This window comes from Melanostigma gelatinosum, assembly GCF_949748355.1.
Source record: "Melanostigma gelatinosum genome assembly, chromosome: 11".
In the NCBI taxonomy this organism is placed as follows: domain Eukaryota; kingdom Metazoa; phylum Chordata; class Actinopteri; order Perciformes; family Zoarcidae; genus Melanostigma; species Melanostigma gelatinosum.
Window position 1 is genome coordinate 27,793,360 of NC_136644.1, and position 17,687 is coordinate 27,811,046.

General features: G+C 38.1%; 1 protein-coding gene across 2 annotated transcripts in view; it reads right to left on the reverse strand.

The window, feature by feature from the left end:
• Nucleotides 1-15,218, reverse strand: part of mtif2 (mitochondrial translational initiation factor 2) — a 15,662-nt gene extending 444 nt beyond the window's left edge. The window contains exons 1-13 of one of the 2 annotated variants that reach the window (XM_079279127.1): nt 15,092-15,218; nt 12,669-12,877; nt 7,368-7,479; nt 4,119-4,290; nt 3,236-3,396; nt 2,965-3,141; nt 2,686-2,825; nt 2,381-2,505; nt 2,059-2,263; nt 1,709-1,961; nt 1,271-1,411; nt 1,036-1,200; nt 1-43 (exon numbers count right to left, since the gene is read on the reverse strand). The exon at nt 1-43 is cut by the window's left edge and continues 98 nt beyond it. In XM_079279127.1, the coding sequence (XP_079135253.1) occupies nt 1-43; nt 1,036-1,200; nt 1,271-1,411; nt 1,709-1,961; nt 2,059-2,263; nt 2,381-2,505; nt 2,686-2,825; nt 2,965-3,141; nt 3,236-3,396; nt 4,119-4,290; nt 7,368-7,479; nt 12,669-12,827 (1,853 nt within the window). In that variant the 5' untranslated portion in view covers nt 12,828-12,877; nt 15,092-15,218. The remainder of the gene's footprint in view (nt 44-1,035; nt 1,201-1,270; nt 1,412-1,708; nt 1,962-2,058; nt 2,264-2,380; nt 2,506-2,685; nt 2,826-2,964; nt 3,142-3,235; nt 3,397-4,118; nt 4,291-7,367; nt 7,480-12,668; nt 12,878-15,091) is intronic. The other variant, XM_079279128.1, reaches the window with a different exon arrangement.
• Between the last annotated feature and the right edge of the window lie 2,469 nt (nt 15,219-17,687).

A 17,687-nucleotide genomic window follows, 5' to 3' on the forward strand; every position in this document is an offset into this window, starting at 1 on the left:
TTCCCCACGGAGACGTCAAACATGGCGAGAACCGTCGCTTCACCTGCAGAGAGACAAACCGCTTCCTGTTTGTCTTTGTCCTCGTTAGACGTGAATAAACATATCCGGACTCTTGACCTGTAAACTATTCAACTAAATGACGGATCGGTTTTATCTTCATGATTCCAAAATGCTTTGTGGAGAAACTGAGCTGAACCGATCTAGTGATGAAATAAACGCATCAATAAGTCGACGATGGTTTGCGTGTTCAGTAGGGTTTGGGTATCGTTTGGGTTTTTTCCGATACCGGTGCTAAAACGATAATATATTGTTCAATTTGAAGAAAAAAGTAACTGTTTAAAGTATACTGAAAATATAAATAAATACAAAACACTTGGCTTCAAACTACAGCTTCAAACTTGTTAACTATGAACAATATGTTAACAGTTTACAGTTTACAGTATACTTAAATAAATACAAACACACATTCTGTACACACACTACAGCTTCAAACTTCAGCAATTATTTTGCAGAAATATTAGCATATTTTCCTTCTCTGGCAAAATACGACACGTCTCATGACTTATTTTATTTGACCAGTTGGTGGCGGTAATGCGCCAATTCGTCGTTTGCCAACCGCCAGTACTCCTCAAAGGAGGAGAAGAAGAAGAAGAAGCTTCTGCGTGCCTGTGTTGTTGTGCTTATGAGCGGCAGCGCTAAGTTCCCGTTGTAATAATACTGAGTGAGGAGCGGAGGACCGAGTCCTGCTGCCAGGACCGAGTCATCAGAGTCGTGTAAGAAAGTATTTCAATCGGCTCAGGCACCGAAAGGAAGCACCGAAATCTGCGTTACGTTTCGGTCCGGTAGGTACCGGACGTATAGGAACCGGTTCCATGTTTGCACCGGGTTTCGGTGCCCAACCCGAGTGTTCAGTACATATGAACAAACATGACCTTTGTGTCTTTGAGCAGAGTTTAGTTAGAACGTCTACTGAACTAAAGAACGCGTCCTCGCCCTCAGAGGTCAAACTGACAACACGGATCTACGGTTCCTCACCGACGATGTTCTCCGAGAGCAGCGGAGGCAGTTTGCTGCTCAGCTCGTCCTTCAGTTCGTCGATCAGCTTGTAGATGACGGCGTGGAGTCTCAGCGGGACGCCGCGCCGCGCCGCCAGCTGCTGGACGGACCTGCTGGCTGCGACGTTGAAGCCGTAGATGGAACCTGTTGAAGGAAGACGGAACGTCAGGGGGAGTCTCTGTCGGTTCTGGTTCTGGGGTTTCTGGACGTCTACCTGTGAACGCGTCGGCCATGTTGACGTCGTTCTCTGAAACGTCCCCGATGCCGAAGTGAAGCACCTCCAGCTGACACTGCTGCTCAGCGTCGTAACCGTCCAGGATGTTGAGGACGGCCTCCACCGAGCCGTCCACGTCACCTGCAGGTCAAAGGTCGGTCAGTGTGGCCGTGATGACTAAATGTATCTACCAGGCTGGACTTCTCCTGGTAACCCGTCACGTTTCTGAAGACCTTCACTGTGAACGGACACAATTCTTGCATTTCCTGATAATTAACTTAAAATGAATAAAGTGTTTCAATGCAGCTGAGTTCATGAAACAAAACCATTTACTGAAGCTAGAAACAGAAACGGGTCACCTGTTGAAACCCTGCCCAGGTGTGACTGAGTGATGTCACAGTGAGAGCAGCCAATCAGAGCCCAGCTCTGTGTGTGTACCTTTGATGATGAGCGGCAGGCTCAGCTCGTCTCTCTGCGTCCTCTCGCTCGGTCTCACGGCGAACTTGTTCTTGTTGGCTCGGTACAGAGCCGACTTCCTCTGCCTCCAGCTCAGGTGGCTTAGCCCCGCCCTCTCTTTCCTGTACTCCTCCAGGTGGAGCTTCTGTTTGAGCTCGATGACGCTCTGCTCCTCCTGCAGCTTCTCCTGCTCCTCTGCGTGACTCCTCCACTCCACCGCCTCCCTTGCTCGCTGCTGCTCGGACGGAGAAAGGTGGTTAGTGGTGACAACAAAGCAGGTGTTTGAAATAAAAACTCAAACCACCGGTGTGTTGTGTGTTTTTGTTTCGAACCTCAGACTCGACCTCCACGATGACGTCTCCAGCAGACGGCAGCTCTTTCCAGCCCACCACCTCGACCGCCGAGCTCGGCCCGACCTCCGTCACCGCTCGCCCGTTCTCGTCGAATAGGAAACGGACTTTAGCCCAACTCTTCCCCGCCACCAGGACGCAACCTCGCCTCAAAGTCCCCCGCTGGATGATGGCCGACGTTACAGGACTGAGGGGACACGAGACAGAACTCAAGAAAACCAGACTATCATGCTGTCTGTAGAGCGCATGTAGAACTCATAGAACCAGAGTTACAATCTGTCTCGAGAGATCACTGATGACTCACCCTCTGCCTTTGTCGGTGCGACTCTCGATGACGAGTCCCTCCACGGCACCACTAGGCTCCGCCTTCAGCTCCAAAACCTCTGCCAGTGCCACCGTGGCCTCGGCCAGAGCCAGCAGGTTGTCGCCCTAAAACACCAACGAGACTTGAAACTAGAGATTGAGACCATAAAGTCATTTTCTCATAGAGGTCTCTACAACCAGAGGAGTCGCCCCCTGGTGGACAGTAGAGAGAACGCAGCTTTAAGACAACTAAACACTGCTGCTGACGGCCTGCAGGGGGCTCCACAGTGGATTAAACTAGTTCACCTTGAGAGCAGAGACGTGGATCGCCTGAACGTCTCCTCCAAACTCCTCACAGACGACATCATGAGCCAGCAGCTCCTGTTTGACTCTCTGAGGGTCGGCCTGAGGTTTATCACACTTATTCACCGCCACTATTATCGGAACTGAGATAAGATGAAAACACAGTGGAAACAAGGTACAAACAGTGGAAACGGGGTACAAACACAGTGGAAACAGAGTCAAAACCAAATATAAACGGTTTCGAAATAGCCCTCAGTTGCGACTACCAGGTGCAGCTCATACCTTTGGCTCTCCTGGCGTGCTGGATGGACTCGACCGTCTGGTTCATGACACCGTCGTCAGCCGCCACCACCAGGACGACGATGTCGGTGGCGTTGGCTCCGCGGGCTCTCATTGAGGAGAAGGCAGCGTGACCCGGAGTGTCCAGAAAGGTGATCTTCTCACCTGTAGGCAGCTGAACTGGAAGAAAAAACCCACCGGTATGGTTTGTTTAGACACTATTTTGTGAATAAAGTTGAATGAAAGCAGGTGAGAAGCTTCAGGTGAACGTTACCTAGAAAAGCTCCGATGTGCTGAGTGATCCCTCCGGCCTCCGTGGAGACGATCTGGCTCTTCCTCAGACTGTCCAGCAGGGTGGTCTTACCGTGGTCCACGTGGCCCATGATGGTGACCACCGGGGGGCGGGTCTTCAGGAGAGACGGGTCAGCTGGAGGTCTGAGGGGGTCAGAGAGGTCACACGAAAAGGTCTCAGAAATCAATCAACCAATCAATGAGTCAATCAACGAGTCAATCATTCAGTCATTATCATCGGTTTGTAGCCCCTTCCTGATTGGACGGTTTGTAGCCCCTTCCTGATTGGACGGTTTGTAGCCCCTTCCTGATTGGACGGTTTGTAGCCCCTTCCTGATTGGACGGTTTGTAGCCCCTTTCTGATTGGACGGTTTGTAGCCCCTTCCTGATTGGACGGTTTGTAGCCCCTTCCTGATTGGACGGTTTGTAGCCCCTTCCTGATTGGACGGTTTGTAGCCCCTTTCTGATTGGACGGTTTGTAGTCCTTCCTGATTGGAAGGTTTGTAGTCCTTCCTGATTGGACGGTTTGTAGTCCTTCCTGATTGGACGGTTTGTAGTCCTTCCTGATTGGACGGTTTGTAGCCCCTTCCTGATTGGACGGTTTGTAGCCCCTTCCTGATTGGACGGTTTGTAGCCCCTTTCTGATTGGACGGTTTGTAGCCCCTTCCTGATTGGACGGTTTGTAGTCCTTCCTGATTGGACGGTTTGTAGTCCTTCCTGATTGGACGGTTTGTAGTCCTTCCTGATTGGACGGTTTGTAGTCCTTCCTGATTGGACGGTGTGTGATTGGTTGTCCTCGCAGTAGAAACAACATGAATGAACAACAGGTTAAATCATGTGACTTTAAAGACTTCCTGTCCTCGTACCTCCTCTGGACGTCCCTGTTGGGTCTCTCTCTGCTCTCACTCAGTTTGGCCCATCTGAACTTCATCCCCGACCGAGTCACCACCTCCTTAATCCACCTCTCCTCCAGAACCGAGTCCGGCTCCAGAGAGTCCACATCCATAGAGGTGTTCAGGAGAGCCTCCAAGATGTGGTCTAAAGACAGAAAAACACATTAAATAAACTTTATTCGACAAAGACTCTCGTCTAACATGATAGTGAAGTTCGCTGATGACACCACTATAACTGTAACTGTGAAACATCTTTACCATGCACTGTAGATGGAATCTCAGGAACAGACAACATTGCTGAGTTATGGCGACAGCATTATAGCACCTTATTGAACTGCATCAAAAGTGATTTGTACAGCGTGGACAGTTCTGAGAGTAATGAGTGAATGGTAATTACATCATATGAGGTGCACCAAGCTATCAACAAACTGTCTGAAGGCAAAGCAAGTGGCTCAGACCATATTACTGCTGAACACCTTCAATATGCTAGTCCGAGGTTAGCTCCTCTCCTCGCTGTTTGTTTTACTGGCGTCATGATTCACGGCTTGTTACCAGACTCAATGCTGTCTGTTCTCTCAGTGCCAGTCATTAAAAACAAAGCTGGTAAAGTATGTAGCCTAGAGAATTACAGGCCCATTGCTTTGGCCAGCGTCCTGTCAAAAGTCCTGGAAAGAATCCTGCTGGACAGAATACAGGACTTCATCACCTCCACAGATAACCAGTTGGGCTTCAAAGCCAAACATGGCACTGACTTGTGTATATATGCCTTAAAGGACATTGTAAACAAATACAGAGGTCAAAACTCATCAGTGTTGATGTGTTTCATTGATGCCTCCAAAGCTTTTGATCGTGTTAATCACAGTAAGTTATTTTTTAAACTGAGCCAAAGAGGTGTCCCCACATACACAGTGAGAATTCTGGCTTACTGGTATGCGCACCAGAGTATGAGAGTAAAATGGGTAAAAGTGTGTCAGCCCCATTAGGGGTTAGCAATGGTGTCAGACAAGTTCTGTTTAATCTGTATATTGATGATCTGTCCAAGCAACTGAAAGCCTGTAATCCTGGTGCATGATGGGTAATACTCTGGTTAATCACATCATGTCTGCAGATGATCTGGTGATCTTTAGTCCTTCTAGTGCTGGTCTTCAGCAGCTCCTCACTATATGTACTGTGTACGGTGTGGAACATGACATCAAACACAACGCCAGTAAGAGTGCTGTCCTGATCTGTAGAACTAAAGAGGACAAATGTCTAAACTTCCCTGACTTCAAATTGTCTGACAATAATCTTGGTGTCTGTAGTGAAGTCAAATATCTTGGTCATTTTTTAACAGAACACGTGTCTGATGATAACGACATTTCCAGGCAATGTGGTATGATGTCTGCACAACAAAGAGTCTCTCACGTTAGTCTGGTGTGTGTACAGATGGAGTGAAGATGTCTCTGTTCAGAGCATATTGTACTCCACAAAGGATCTGAAATGGGCCCTTAACACCTCCACCTGTGGAGAAAGCCCAACAGAGGCTTTTCTTCTTGAGGAAACTCAAAAAAGTCAAACTCCCCTCTCAGCTCCTAGTCAACTTCTCCAGGAGCACCATAGAGACAATCCTCTGCCACTGCGCCACCGTGTGGTACACCAGCTGCCCAGCAGAGAACCGGAGAGACCCGGCCGGGTAGTTAAAGCAGCGCAGAGAACCGTAGGAACCGTAGGAACCGAGCTCCCGACTCGGGACACGGTGTATGCTGGCAACATCAGCAAGGACCCAACCCACCCAGGTCACAGTCTGTTTGTCCCCCTGCCATCGGGGAGAAGCTACAGAACTACACAAACACGCACAAACAGACTGAGGCCACGTCCACACTACTTCGTTTTCGTTTGGAAACGCATGTTTTGCTACGTTTACACTGAGCGTACACACTACGCCGGCGTTTGAGCACCAAAAAACAGAAGAGTTTAGAAACGATGACGCCCGCGTTCGCTACTTGATTGGTTGTTAGCAGTCACGACGTGTCCTTCCCCGATTGGTCACGCTCCTATCACGTGACCCTTACCCTGAAGATCACCAACAACATTGATGACCGATCATCTACCAGGTCAACTCAACATGGCCGACCGATCGCAGGCGCTGCTGACCGCGTTGTCTTTACCAGCAGCTGTTCAGTTGAAGTCTGCTTTGTTACGGAGGAAGCAGCTGTTAGTGCAGCGATCAGTGAGCAGCGTGACCAGCGGAGGTCCACTATCGGCTTTAGGGAGGGTGATGGACTCAAAACGGAGGACTCTCCTTATTAATGCTTAGTTTGTTCTGCACATCTATTGTGAAGTCCAGAGATAAACTGTAAAGGAACAAAAGCAGTAAATGCTCTGAGAGACTTCAGCCACCAGCAGAGCTACGAGTGAGAACAACGAAACCGAGGACACGAGTGAGAGACGTGTTTATGGATCATAATCTAGTAAACCTTTACGTGTAAGTGTTGATGTTAAAGTAAATGTGATGCGAGAGACAGAGATATAAAGACCTGCAGCGCTGTAACTACGTCTGAAAAAAATGTAACTTTCCACGAACTGTCTGTTTGAGTTCATAGAGGAAGATCTTAAGTATCAAACAACCTTTCATTATTAAAGACGACTTTATTACTCTGTCATATTTTTAAAACTAAGCAACCAATCCACTTCCTGTTTACACCGGCAACCACGCGCATGCCCAGTGTACGTGAAGAGTCACGTGATATTCGTTTTTAGGCGTTTTCGTCTGGACGGAGATCATTTCGTAAACGATGCTGAAACGCTGTGTGGACGGAGATCGTTTTGTTTTAAAACTCCGTTTTCAAATGGAGTAGTGTGGACATGGCCTGAGGAACAGCCTCTTCCTCCATCACCCCCCCGCCCCCCATCAAGCTGCTGATAACTCCACTGACTCCACTGACACACTTTATACTCAGTTACTGCACTGTTTGCACATTTTATTATTACTTTAGTAGCGTTTTTATTCATTTTGTGTATTTAATCTTGTATATTGCTTGTTGCCGTTGTTCGCTGCTGGCTAAGGGCTCGTTGTATCTACAATGAGAATAAAAACCTCTTTATCTTTATAAAGCACATTAAATAAACTTTTTGATACAAAAACTCAAACACTGAGTCTTTGTATGAATAAATGTATTCAAACACTTTCTTCAGAACTTTCTTTCTTTCAGAACTTTATTGATAACATTAATCGTCTCTTACCAAAGTCTCTGTTCATGGCCTCAGCGAGAGACGCCGCCGTCATCCTCTGTCTGATCTCCACTTCCTGTTTGTCCCCTTTAGCTTTGACCTTCTGGTTCCTTTGATCTTTTACCTATGACACATCACAACATCTAGTGTGTTTACATCGTTTAAATATTATATTTATGTGTGTTTATATGTTTAAATATTATATTTATGTGCGTTTATATGTTTACATATTATATTTATGTGTTTATGTTTACATATTATATTTATGTGTGTTTATATGTTTAAATATTATATTTATGTGCATTTATATGTTTACATGTTATGTTTATGTGTGTTTATATGTTTACATATTATATTTGTGTGTGTTTATATGTTTACATATTATATTTATGTGTTTATGTTTACATATTATATTTATGTGTGTTTGTATGTTTACATATTATATTTATGTGTTTATGTTTACATATTATATTTATGTGTGTTTATATGTTTACATGTTATGTTTATGTGTGTTTATATGTTTACATATTATATTTGTGTGTGTTTATATGTTTACATATTATATTTATGTGTGTATGTTTACATATTATATTTGTGTGTTTATGTTTACATATTATATTTATGTGTTTATGTTTACATATTATATTTATGTGTGTTTATATGTTTACATATTATATTTATGTGTGTATGTTTACATATTATATTTGTGTGTTTATGTTTACATATTATATTTATGTGTTTATGTTTACATATTATATTTATGTGTGTTTGTATGTTTACATATTATATTTATGTGCATTTATATGTTTACATATTATATTTATGTGTGTTTATATGTTTACATATTATATTTATGTGTGTTTGTATGTTTACATATTATATTTATGTGTGTTTGTATGTTTACATATTATATTTATGTGTGTTTATATGTTTACATATTATGTTTATGTGTGTTTGTATGTTTACATATTATATTTATGTGTGTTTATATGTTTACATATTATATTTATGCGTTTATGTTTACATATTATATTTATGTGTGTTTGTATGTTTACATATTATATTTATGTGTGTTTGTATGTTTACATATTATATTTATGTGTGTTTATATGTTTACATATTATGTTTATGTGTGTTTGTATGTTTACATATTATATTTATGTGTGTTTATATGTTAACATATTATATTTATGTGTTTATGTTTACATATTATATTTATGTGCGTTTGTATGTTTACATATTATATTTATGTGTGTTTATATGTTTACATATTATATTTATGTGTTTATGTTTACATATGTTTATGTGTGTTTGTATGTTTACATATTATATTTATGTGTGTTTATATGTTTACATATTATATTTATGTGTTTATGTTTACATATTATATTTATGTGTGTTTGTATGTTTACATATTATATTTATGTGTGTTTATATGTTAACATATTATATTTATGTGTTTATGTTTACATATTATATTTATGTGCGTTTGTATGTTTACATATTATGTTTATGTGTGTTTGTATGTTTACATATTATATTTATGTGTGTTTATATGTTAACATATTATATTTATGTGTTTATGTTTACATATTATATTTATGTGCATTTATATGTTTACATATTATGTTTATGTGTGTTTGTATGTTTACATATTATATTTATGTGTGTTTATATGTTAACATATTATATTTATGTGTTTATGTTAACATATTATATTTATGTGCGTTTGTATGTTTACATATTATATTTATGTGCGTTTGTATGTTTACATATTATATTTATGCGTTTATGTTTACATATTATATTTATGTGTGTTTGTATGTTTACATATTATATTTATGTGTGTTTGTATGTTTACATATTATATTTATGTGTGTTTGTATGTTTACATATTATATTTATGTGTGTTTATATGTTTACATATTATGTTTATGTGTGTTTGTATGTTTACATATTATATTTATGTGTGTTTATATGTTAACATATTATATTTATGTGTTTATGTTTACATATTATATTTATGTGCGTTTGTATGTTTACATATTATATTTATGTGTGTTTATATGTTTACATATTATATTTATGTGCGTTTGTATGTTTACATATTATATTTATGTGTGTTTATATGTTTACATATTATATTTATGTGTGTATGTTTACATATTATATTTATGTGTGTTTGTATGTTTACATATTATATTTATGTGTGTTTATATGTTTACATATTATATTTATGTGTTTATGTTTACATATTATATTTATGTGTGTTTGTATGTTTACATATTATATTTATGTGTGTTTATATGTTTACATATTATGTTTATGTGTGTTTGTATGTTTACATATTATATTTATGTGTGTTTATATGTTAACATATTATATTTATGTGTTTATGTTTACATATTATATTTATGTGCGTTTGTATGTTTACATATTATATTTATGTGTGTTTATATGTTTACATATTATATTTATGTGTTTATGTTTACATATGTTTATGTGTGTTTGTATGTTTACATATTATATTTATGTGTGTTTGTATGTTTACATATTATATTTATGTGTTTATGTTTACATATTATATTTATGTGTGTTTGTATGTTTACATATTATATTTATGTGTTTATGTTTACATGTTATATTTGTGTGTGTTTGTATGTTTACATATTATATTTATGTGTTTATGTTTACATATTATATTTATGTGTGTTTGTATGTTTACATATTATATTTATGTGTTTATGTTTACATATTATATTTATGTGTGTTTGTATGTTTACATATTATATTTGTGTGTGTTTGTATGTTTACATATTATATGTATGTGTGTTTATATGTTTACATATTATATTTATGTGTTTATGTTTACATATTATATTTATGAGTGTTTGTATGTTTACATATTATATTTATATGTTTACATATTATATTTATGTGTTTATGTTTACATATTATATTTATGTGTTTATGTTTACATATTATATTTATGTGTTTATGTTTACATATTATATTTATGTGTTTATGTTTACATATTATATTTATGTGTGTTTGTATGTTTACATATTATATTTATGTGTTTATGTTTACATATTATATTTATGTGTGTTTGTATGTTTACATATTATATTTATATGTTTACATATTATATTTATGTGTTTATGTTTACATATTATATTTATGTGTGTTTGTATGTTTACATATTATATTTATGTGTGTTTGTATGTTTACATATTATATTTATGTGTGTTTGTATGTTTACATATTATATTTATGTGTTTATGTTTACATATTATATGTATGTGTGTTTGTATGTTTACATATTATATTTATGTGTTTACATATTATATTTATGTGTTTATGTTTACATATTATATTTATGTGTGTTTGTATGTTTACATATTATATTTATATGTTTACATATTATATTTATGTGTGTTTGTATGTTTACATATTATATTTATGTGTGTTTGTATGTTTACATATTATATTTATGTGTGTTTGTATGTTTACATATTATATTTGTGTGTTTGTATGTTTACATATTATATTTATGTGTGTTTATATGTTTACATATTATATTTATGTGTGTTTGTATGTTTACATATTATATTTATGTGTGTTTGTATGTTTACATATTATATGTATGTGTGTTTATATGTTTACATATTATATGTATGTGTGTTTATATGTTTACATATTATATTTATGTGTGTTTGTATGTTTACATATTATATTTATGTGTGTTTGTATGTTTCCATATTATATTTATGTGTGTTTATATGTTTACATATTATATTTATGTGTGTTTGTATGTTTACATATTATATTTATGTGTGTTTGTATGTTTCCATATTATATTTATGTGTGTTTATATGTTTACATATTATATTTATGTGTGTTTGTATGTTTACATATTATATTTATGTGTGTTTATATGTTTACATATTATATGTATGTGTGTTTATATGGTTACATATTATATTTATGCGTTTATGTTTAAATATTATATTTATGTGTGTTTATGTTTACATATTATATTTATGTGTGTTTATATGTTTACATATTATATTTATGTGTTTATGTTTACATATAATATTCATGTGTGTTTGTATGTTTACATATTATATTTATGTGTGTTTGTATGTTTACATATTATATTTATGTGTGTTTATATGTTTACATATTATATTTATGTGTTTATGTTTAAATATTATATTTATGTGTGTTTGTATGTTTACATATTATATTTATGTGTTTATGTTTACATATTATATTTATGTGTGTTTGTATGTTTACATATTATATTTATGTGTGTTTGTATGTTTACATATTATATTTATGTGTGTTTATATGTTTACATATTATATTTATGTGTTTATGTTTAAATATTATATTTATGTGTGTTTGTATGTTTACATATTATATTTATGTGTGTTTGTATGTTTACATATTATGTTTATGTGTTTGCATGTTTACATATTATATTTATGTGTGTTTATATGTTTAAATATTATATTTATGTGTGTTTGTATGTTTACATATTATATTTATGTGTGTTTGTATGTTTACATATTATGTTTATGTGTGTTTGTATGTTTACATATTATATTTATGTGTGTTTATATGTTTACATATTATATTTATGTGTGTTTGTATGTTTACATATTATATTTATGTGTGTTTGTATGTTTACATATTATATTTATGTGTGTTTATATGTTTAAATATTATATTTATGTGTGTTTATATGTTTACATATTATATTTATGTGTGTTTATATGTTTACATATTATATTTATGTGTGTTTGTATGTTTACATATTATATTTATGTGTGTTTGTATGTTTACATATTATATTTATGTGTGTTTATATGTTTAAATATTATATTTATGTGTGTTTATATGTTTACATATTATATTTATGTGTGTTTATATGTTTACATATTATATTTATGTGTGTTTGTATGTTTACATATTATGTTTATGTGTGTTTGTATGTTTACATATTATATTTATGTGTGTTTATATGTTTACATATTATATTTATGTGTGTTTGTATGTTTACATATTATATTTATGTGTGTTTGTATGTTTACATATTATATTTATGTGTGTTTATATGTTTACATATTATATTTGTGTGTGTTTGTATGTTTACATATTATATTTATGTGTTTATGTTTCCATATTATATTTATGTGTTTATGTTTCCATATTATATTTATGTGTTTATATGTTTACATATTATATTTATGTTTTAAACAGGCAGTGACATCACTAGCAGATCGGAAGTGTCGAGTCAAGACTCACCTGTTTGGAGGCGAACTTCCTGTTCTGTTCACAGGTGAGCAAGGGGGCGGAGCTTCGAGCCGGACAGTGGACGGGCGGAAACAGGAAGTGGCTGAACAGAGCAGAGTCCACGAGGGCGAGCCGGCGGCCCCCCCGCATCACTGATGACATCACATTCATACCTGTAGAGGGACAGGTGAGGCTCACTCTGATTGGTCCTCTGATGCTGCCTGGTTGTTGTGACAACAGCATTAGAAAACATTTTTAATCCAATAGACTCACACAGACAACAGACAACAACAGATTCACACAAACAATAAACAACAATAGACAACAACAGACAACAATAGACAACAGATTCACACAGACAACAATAAACAATAGACAACAACAGACAACAGACTCACACAGACAACAACAGACTCACACAGACAACAGACACCAACAGACACACACAGACAACAATAGACACACACCGACAACAACAGACACCAACAGACTCACACAGACAACAATAAACAACAATAGACTCACACAGACAACAACAGACAACAACAGACTCACACAGACAACAGACACAACAGACAACAACAGACACCAACAGACAACAGACAACAACAGACTCACACAGACAACAATAGACACACACAGACAACAACAGACAACAACAGACTCACACAGACAACATACACCAACAGACACACACAGACAACAATAGACAACAGACTCACACAGACAACAGACACCAACAGACAACAGACAACAACAGACTCACACAGACAACAACAGACTCACACAGACACCAACAGACTCACACAGACAACAGACACCAACAGACAACAGACAACAGACTCACACAGACAACAACAGACACCAACAGACAACAAACAACAGACTCACACAGACAACAACAGACTCACACAGACAACAGACACCAACAGACACCAACAGACTCACACAGACAACAGACACCAACAGACAACAGACTCACACAGACAACAACAGACACCAACAGACAACAAACAATAGACTCACACAGACAACAACAGACAACAACAGACTCACACAGACAACAGACACAACAGACAACAACAGACACCAACAGACAACAGACAACAACAGACTCACACAGACAACAATAGACACACACAGACAACAACAGACAACAACAGACTCACACAGACAACATACACCAACAGACACACACAGACAACAATAGACAACAGACTCACACAGACAACAGACACCAACAGACAACAGACAACAACAGACTCACACAGACAACAACAGACTCACACAGACACCAACAGACTCACACAGACAACAGACACCAACAGACAACAGACAACAGACTCACACAGACAACAGACACCAACAGACAACAGACAACAGACTCACACAGACAACAACAGACACCAACAGACAACAAACAACAGACTCACACAGACAACAACAGACTCACACAGACAACAGACACCAACAGACACCAACAGACTCACACAGACAACAGACACCAACAGACAACAGACTCACACAGACAACAACAGACACCAACAGACAACAAACAACAGACTCACACAGACAACAATAGACACACACAGACAACAACAGACAACAGACTCAGACAACAGACACCAACAGACAACAGACACCAACAGACAACAGACACCAACAGACTCACACAGACAACAATAGACACACACAGACAACAGACACCAACAGACTCACACAAACAATAAACAATAGACACACACAGACAACAATAAACAACAATAGACTCACACAGACTCACAGAATATATTTGATTTCGTCATTGAAGCTCTTTTGACAAAACGAATAAATAGATGATATGAAGTTACCTCATCTAGTGAGGAAAGAGCCTGAAGACGTTCAAATCAGGGAGTACAAAGTATACAATAAATACCCACATCATTATGCATCATATTTTTTGTCGTTGTCATGGTAACTTGATATGTTGCTGCAAAGTGCTGTCCGTTCCTATTACACCATCTCAAGCCCTCACAGCCTCTCACACTCACCCGCTCACCAGGTGACGTCAGTAAGTCCTTGAGGGTTCAGGGTTTGAGGGTTTAGGGGGACATTGGGATTTGGCCCGTGTTTAACGTCACATTGCAATGATTTGTGGGTAATTCCCTGAGGCTAAGTCACCATGCTGACTTACGGAAAGGGTTCATAAAGGGCTCAACATGTCTGCGAGAGACTCAAACCCTTGATGATGTGACAGTGGGACAGAACTAAACCCTCACGGACTTCGCGGGAGCGCGCCTCAAAGTCCGTGAGTCCGTAAGGGGGACATTGGGATTTGGCCGATATGTCAACGACGTCTGGCGAGTCCGTCCGATCCACACGAGACGTTAGATTAGAACGAGACACAGAGCGCGAGGACAGAAAAGAACTCTCAGGTGAACTGAGTTCTGTCTCACCTGAGAGTCACGTGCTTCTTCTTCTTTCAGCTCATCCTCAAACTACCTCTGAATCTGTTGGTTCAGTTTCACCGTGAAGGAACCGTCCGACAGGGAGCCGCCATGACACCTTTTACACGACCAGGTGGTCCGGCAGCGCCTCCTGCTGGTCTGGAGTAGACCTGCTTCTTCCTGAGACTCTAGATCGAGACGAGGGTACATCCCAAGTCTCTTAATTGCATCCCCGTTTCCCTCACTTGCGTCCTTTCCTTGAGATTATTGTTTCTCTTAAATGATAAAACTCATCAAACACTCAGGAATGAACAGCGTCACGTGACTGAATGACATGATGATACATATATCTATATATATATATATATATATATTTGATCGGCTGCAGCGTCCAATCACATGACTGATGAACAATGAGGGGGCGTGTCGGCTGTTAAAACACTTCCTGGAAGTCTGTTCTCGTGGGTCCTCCTCACGGCTCCTCAGAGATCCCTCCTCCATCCTCAGAGCAGAATTAAGAGCTTTGGGACGATCGTCAATATGGCGGTGCAGAACAACTTCCTGTTCAAGCAAAGGAACGAGGAAATGACAATTAAGAGACTTGGGATGTACCCGAGCTTGAAACAAGGGGCCTTTCTCAATACCCAAGTTCACAAGTATGGACCAGACTCCAAGTCCATACTCCAAAAGTTCACAAGTCCAGAGAACGCAGTACGGACAATTGGAACAACAGCTTACTTGATGACATCACCACCTCAGCTGGTCTTACTAATGAGTTTAATCCGTTTTTTTACGGTAAAGTATTTTTACAATCAAACTAAATATGACAACCCTGCTGTTTTCGTTTTCATTTAAAATACAAAATTATATATTATTAAATAAGTATTATATTATATACACATATATATACATACAATTATATGTTTATATATATATATATATATATTATGTATATAATTGTAATTGTATGTATATATGTATCAGTGGCGGGCCGTGCATTTTATACCTGGGCCTTCACTGCTGTCCTGCAGCTGAAATACCACCTTAGAACCACATTGTGGCACCACAGTTCATCTTTAAGGCTGTAACTATGTACGTCTTTGTATTAAATCGTTCGGTACGAGTCGTTTGAATAACGCTCGAGCATTTAGAGAATGCAAAAGCCTAAATTCAGGAAAATATAATGTTCTCAGCTGGTCTGGCTGTGGGATCCACAGTCATTCCTTCATGACAAGCCGCGACCCAAAGAGAGTATCAAAGGATTTTACTTTCACAACATGAACGTTGAAGTACTGCTCTGCAGTGTCTTTCCTCCTCTCAGCACTCTCTATCATGTGCAGCTCAACTCAGTCAGAATGCTCATATTTGATTGGCTGAGCTGCATCACGTGATGTGATTCACTACCCATCAGCCTCTACTAGCTGTTAAATTTCGTGATAGTCACGTGCTCGCCCACTGACCAATCACAGCACACTGCACCTCGCGGGAAAGCTACAGATGAACACTGAGCTGCAGTAATGCTGACGTCATTATAGGCCGCTAGCGGCCGCTGACACGTCAAAGAATACGCCCAACATGTCAAACTAAAGATCTGATTGATTGAACACTGACAATCAACAATATCGTCCCCATATACTTTAACCTGCACTGGCGGCAGAGCCGAGTCTGCAGGCATCTGGCACAGACACAGAGGTGAGATCTGAGAGCAACTGAGGAAGACAGTAGCTGTGCAATGAGAAAATAAGATAATGGGAAAAATATTTTTATAAATTATAATACATGTAGTGCATTTAAGAAAAATTATAAAATTATAAAATAAATTATAATTTTTTTTTTTTTTTTATATAAATAGCTTTGTGATTCTGTTTAGGCCAGCAGAGAAGGCCTTGCAGGCCCGGACTGCCCGCAACTGATATATATATATATATATATATATATATATATAAAATTGTATGTCTATAAGTATGTGGATCAGATCCGGATTGATGTACTCTTTGCCGACGAGGAAAACGCTACAGAGACGTCTTTACCAGCAACAAGTTTCAAAGACTCGCCGAGATCAGGCAGTTCTAGGTGGGTAACGTGAGCGCTGAGCCCCGGTGCTGGTTTACTGCCGGTCCCGCTAGCAACACCTCACATCTCCAAAATCGTCGGAGCAGATTTTTAAATCGGCTGAATCTTGACAAACCGACCACAGATTTGATGCTTGAACAACCAACTTCTCGCCTCAAAACATCCTAAAATTACTTTCTGTGACTTAACAACAGTAGTATTTAGAAAGTTTCAACTTCCAGTTGTGTGATTTCTCCTCCGCCATTGTTTCCTGTTGCTGGTGCAAAATGCGTTCTGGGATATTTGGCTGTCCCAAGTACAGACAAGTCACATCCGGGCATTAGGACCGTGCTTGGCTCGATGTGAACTTTGAATTGGAACAGTACTTGGGCTGAGACTGATGACGTTTCACGAGTCCACAAGTACAGAGAAGTACGCATGTTGAGAAAGGCCCACAGTCAGTCAAGTGGACACTTTTTTTTTAAAGACAAGTTGTTTATTGTTGATTTTTGAATGCATCCTGAAGTTGGTCACCATAGCAACAAGTCAGGTT